This window comes from Nicotiana sylvestris, chromosome 2, assembly GCF_000393655.2.
Source record: "Nicotiana sylvestris chromosome 2, ASM39365v2, whole genome shotgun sequence".
Lineage (NCBI taxonomy): Eukaryota > Viridiplantae > Streptophyta > Magnoliopsida > Solanales > Solanaceae > Nicotiana > Nicotiana sylvestris.
Window position 1 is genome coordinate 41442269 of NC_091058.1, and position 5823 is coordinate 41448091.

Consider the following 5823-nt stretch of genomic DNA (forward strand, 5'->3'; position numbering starts at 1 on the left):
AATGTTTAAGTGTGGGGTATTGATGTGTGGCTATAATTCATGGTTTTGCACATTATATGCTTCGCGTTTTACATGCTTTAATATTAAAATACACTTTATTTGAGCATAATGGAGGCTATTATATGTGTAGGCGCATCGAAAATGAAAGTAGAGCTAAAAAGATGCTCAAATGTCAAAAGAGCGCTCGAGAACAGTGAAAAAGAGAAGCCGGGCAAAAGTCAGCTCAACCAGGCTTTATCCAGGTGAGGCCAGCTTAAAGCCAGGCCTAACCAGGCTTTATCCAGGTGAGGCCAGCTTAAGCCAGACCTAGGCTGGCTTTAGAATACTTGGATTATTTTCGAGTTAATTATAACATTAATTATCACTAGTTTTATGTACACTTTATATATTTCAGATATAATGGAAATGGTTCTCCACTTGCGGATGTAGGTCTACTTCCATTTCAGTTAGTACTAGAAGTATATATCTTAAATGATGACTTGTCTAATTCCACATTACCCAAACTTCCAGCCTAAACAAATCTGTTCTATACTTGGAATTTCCTTTCATCAAATACACTGTGATAACTTTATTATAAATGACAGATCCTGAGATCAGTGCACTATCCAGGTTAAATTTCTCATCTTTTTAATCATTAGCCCAAATAGACTCAGCCCAGCCCATCAAATTCAAGTATCAAGTTCAGTACAGAAAAGCCCAAAAATAGCATGACGCTACTATGAGCCTTTGGTGCATTTTCTGCTGGGATTTTTTCCTTCCTATTAAAACTTATTTATCAAAATTGTCCCGGATTAATTACAAATTATATATAATCCATTATTAGTGCCTTAAATTAGGGGATTTAGTTACATCCTTTTTCTTTTTTCTCACCACTCCTATTTTAATAACACTCCATCCAGTTACATCCCTTCCCAGTGTTGCACATTGGCGCTCGCAGTGGAGAACCGTTTCGGTCTTTCTTTTAATTTTCTGTTGAATCCCAATTGAATGAGAAAAATGGATTAAATGTTGGGTCAATTTTCTTTTAGTTTTGGGGAGGGGGTGGAAGGGTGTCGGATTAGTGCATTGAACAATACAGATACACCATAATAACATGATGAAATTAGAGATCTCATTCTACTTCTCTTGAATCTGATCATTTGGTTCTCGCATAACACAGCAATTTCTGATGATTTTCTTCTTATTTCTTTTGGGAGTGGATGGTTTAAATAAGGAATTTTTATTTTCCTATACAATATTTGAAATTTTATTACCCTCCATAATCAAGTTTTAACTTAATTACATGGCCATCCACTCCCAAAAGATGGAGAACAAACACGTGCAGTTTCTCATTGAGCACCCTATAAGCTTTGAATTTTTTGATGATTTGTATGTAGACTTCAGAGGTTGCTCAATAACCAAACAAGGCCTTTATGGGAATATTGTCTTTTTGGACTTATGGTAAACTCAGTTTCTCTGAAGTACGATAATGGCGCTTTTAATATAAACTCGAAATTTCTCCATCAAATCATTTAGTTCCTATCAATATTCAAATTTTTCAATTCAAACAAATATGAATTAGTTCCCATGAGTCAATTTGGAATTCATTCTCTACCTTTATTTCTTAATAAATCAATTGAGAAAAGAATAATGTATGGTACATCACATACAGATTAAAAACAAAGTTGATACAAATTTAATGCAAATTTGAATATCTACAATAACATACATAGTAAAAATAAAATTTCATACAACAAATTATATAGCATACAACTATTTACAACTTATCTACAACGTTCATACATTATTTTTATACAGTTAAATATAACTACAATATTATACAACTTAAATATAATTGTTATACAATATATCTTTTGTATGTTTTTTGCATATATTTTGTAAGTGGTGTGCTTCTTCCTCTCTGAAATTTCAATCAAAAATTTCTCTCTTAATATAATTTGGATACATTTCAACAACTTTATGTAAAAAGATAGTATTTTAACTTAAATACAAATTTCATACAATGATTCATACATTATACAACTATTTTTCAACTTTCATACAATATTCAAAACTGCAATAGAATACAATTTACATACATTTATACTACAATTTCGTAAGTATATTGTATGTCATGTGTTCTTCTTCGAGTTTCAATCTGAAATTCAGCCAAAATCAAGTCTAATCTTCACCAAACTCCCTCAAAATTGAGATATAAACTCCAAACAATATTTCTAATTATTTGCAACAACACCCAACCCAAACAAATAACGATTTTTAAAAACCCAAATTCGAATTCAAAGCTTCAAAGCTTTTTAATGGCTGTCAATGGTGGAGAGTTAAACACCTTCAAAATTTATTGATTGACAATTTCAATTTGAACACCAATTGTGCAACATGAAAGGAAATTGCTAAGTTAAAACTCTATAGTAAAACGATTGAAATCCATTACAAATATATATAACATGAAAGGATAAAAAATAGAGAACATTAGAGGAAGAAAAATTGGAGAGAGAGAGGGGGGGGGGGGAGGGATAGAGAACAAGGATGAAAAATAATTGATTCCTTATTCAATTCCTAATATAAAGAGATACTAATTTAAAACTAATTTGTATATAATTGGTAAATTGTATATGGCCATATAATTAAGTTAAAATTTGATTAAGGAGGGTAATAAAGTTTCAAATATTATATAGGAAGGTTAAAAAAGATCAACAATCATATTCAACAGAAGGCTCAAGCTGAAGTAATGTATTTAGTAAGCGTTTGGATATAAAAGTTGTAATTTTTGAAGAAAAAAAGTATTATTTGGTTTTAAGTTAAAAAATAGTATTTGAAATTTAAAATTATGTTTGGACATGCATTTCATTTTAAAAAAATATTGTAATTTTGTGAGTGGAGAAAAAAAAAATTCTGAAAATTTTGAATCTTGAAAAAAACTCATTTTCGAATTTTTTTTAAAAAACTTACAAAATTTTATGGGCCTTATACACATATATTTTTTAAATTAATTTTTTTAATCGAAATGGGCCTTATATACTTGTGACACATGTACTTAAATAACAATCAAGCAGTCATAAGAATCCAAAACGACAAGTACTCTTATTGGAACATTAATTCATATACACATATTGTTTGCTCCAGGGAAAAGGCGCTGACTAGTCAAATCAAACTTAGACAATACCATTATAATTCACATGATGAGCATAAAATTACAATTTAGAAGCTGGCACCTTTTTAAGTGCATGCTTTAACTATATATGGACAGTCTAATCCAAGTCTACCTCAAACCCACAACACAATATTCACATATATAAACATGGTTGAAAAGTAGTGAAAAAAGCTAATGATAATTAATTTCCTTTTAGGCAGTGGGATAAGAAGCGTCCATAGCAAGACCACAAAGGCCTTCTTTCTCATGAACATCCCTTTTGATGCGCATATATCCACTGTCACCCCATTTACTGCCCCATGAATTCTTTATAATCCAATATTTTGTACCATCACTTGTAGCACCATATCCTACTGCTGTAACAGCATGGTTAAGCCAAGTGCTACATGATCCACTGAACACACCACTTGAATAGAACTGGAAATCGAAGCTACTCCCATCTATTGCCACCGATACAGGTTGATTAGCCACTGCCTGCAAAAGAGCCTTCTCACTGTTGGCTGGTACATCTTCATATCCTGTAATTAGAGGCGAAGTCAAGATTTCAAGCTTATGGGTTCAAAATTTTAATCGTTTGAAGTGACTGGCTCTATATTAATGATGTAGGTCATAATTAACCCAACTCGCCCAATTGAAAATTTTGTTCTTCTATATTTTTATGGGCTTACCTGCAATTTTGGCTGCTGAAAGAGCTGACTTTTTCTTGTTGCAGACACCATCTTCTCCCTTGTATGGATAGTTTGCTTCTGTAGTGAGGCCCTTGTTTTTCAGGATGAAATCAAAGGCAGTGTCCAAGAGTCCACCGCTGCAACCTTCATCCTCTCCTTCGACATCACAGTCTACAAGTTCTTGCTCTGATAAAGGGATCAACTTTCCTGTTTTCAGTTGGTGTAGCCCTTCCGTAGCAGCTACTGCAGAAAATGCCCAACAGCATCCTGTGTGTATTTGCATAGTATCAAAAAGTTATCCTCCCTCTTTCCAAAAAAAGAATGATATAATATCGACGGGCAAACTTCTTAATTTTGATCGCAAATCCAAATATAGAATCTTTAAGTTTTTTTTTATATAGAATTTATATATTTAAAAACTATATAAATAGTACTATAACAATTCAAAATATTTAAAATGTATATAAAAAAGTTACGGTCAAAAACAAATAATTTGACTTTTGAATCCGAACTTTATTTTTCTTTTTGGAACAAAATATATTGCTCAAAAGTAAAGGCGAGCTTTAATTTTATGGTAGAGGCAAGCTGCCCTTTTTTGGAATTTTTTTTTATATATAAAATGACTCTGTCTATTATGTGACACTATAAGAAAGAAATGAAATCTGTCCCCTTCGAAACACACGTAAAGTTGTTTTACCAGATTTTGTTATTTTGGAAAGCAGGGTGGTGAAAGAACGAAAAGAAAAAGTACTCTTGACTAACAAATTAAAGGGTGTCATATTTTTTGTTATCAGCTGCTTCAAGAAAGCAAAGTCCAAGTCAAAATTGGGATTTACTCCAATAGGAAATAATTATACTCTAATTCGTTTATGGAACAGTTAGTTGTTTTCTTAATTAAGTAACATGACTAGTCCACTAAACAGAGATAATACTAGCAAATTTCTGTACTTACCACATTCCTTTTGGTCCTTGATAGGGGTAACAGCACCCTTCTTTCTCCAATCCATAGTTGGCGGTATGTCTGTCACATTAGCATACCTAAAATGTGTCTTTGGCTTTGAGGAAGACATGACCTTAGGGTGTGACCTCTTGTAACCAGTATGTAATACACGAAATTTCTCATTCGTGAGATCAGAAAATTTATTAACGCCGAGTTTATACCCTTTATCTTCACCGGCATTAAAAGCTTCTATACGTTCCACGTTTTCTTTAAATATTTTAAAACGCATTTCTTTCTCGTTCAAATCTTTGTAAACTTTGTCATGGTGAGCAATCCATTGGTCATGCCTAGCTCGCATGCTTGCCTCATAGTTGATTGGACGTGATGAAGCTACTTGAGAGCGCCAAACTCCCAAAAATATGAAGAACAAAGCTAAGCAAAGGTATTGGCTAAGATTTGCAAAGGCCATTATGAACCACTAGCTAGTTATTATGAAGGAAGAAATTGAAATGTTTTCTTGGGTGAATGTTAAAGCTTGGATGGGGAGATGTATTTATAGGCAAGAAATCCCTACAAGTTGAATCTCCTGCTGGTGTTGCATAGATAAAGACATGCAATTCTAGGTTCCTTGCACAATTTTCTGACTCAGACACTTTTGGATGGAACAAGATCAGTTGTTGTGCTTAGCATCAAAATTGTTTGCATACTACGTACCTCGAAAATTGTTAAGTATTGAGATTTTAATGATTAATAAAGTTTGTTTGGATGCAATGTTCTAAGAACCAAGTCCTCAACGTAGCTGCTTAGCTGTTATAAGAACCAACTCCTCAGGATAAAGGACCAGCTCCTCAGGTTGATAATTGAACGTCTGTGCAAGACAATAATTTTATATCAAAGTTACCTAGGTCCGAGTTTGGTGGAAGAAGGTTGCTACATGTGATAAGGATTGTTGCCCAAGAAGATACAAATAAATCAGCAAGAGACAAGAGTCCAAAACTTGTGGAGTCCTTGGAACCGTAGGAGTCTTATCAAACGAGAAGCTGACTATGCATAGGACTCCTAAA

General features: G+C 33.1%; 1 protein-coding gene across 1 annotated transcript; it reads right to left on the reverse strand.

Annotated features, from left to right (window-relative positions):
• Positions 1-3141: 3141 nt before the first annotated feature.
• Positions 3142-5288, reverse strand: LOC104212068 (senescence-specific cysteine protease SAG12-like). Its single transcript, XM_009761249.2, has 3 exons — positions 4772-5288; positions 3820-4086; positions 3142-3669 (listed from the first exon to the last, which is right to left on the reverse strand). Exons 1-3 carry the CDS (start codon positions 5226-5228, stop codon positions 3344-3346), a joined length of 1050 nt encoding a protein of 349 aa, XP_009759551.1. The 5' UTR covers positions 5229-5288; the 3' UTR covers positions 3142-3343.
• Positions 5289-5823: the final 535 nt, after the last annotated feature.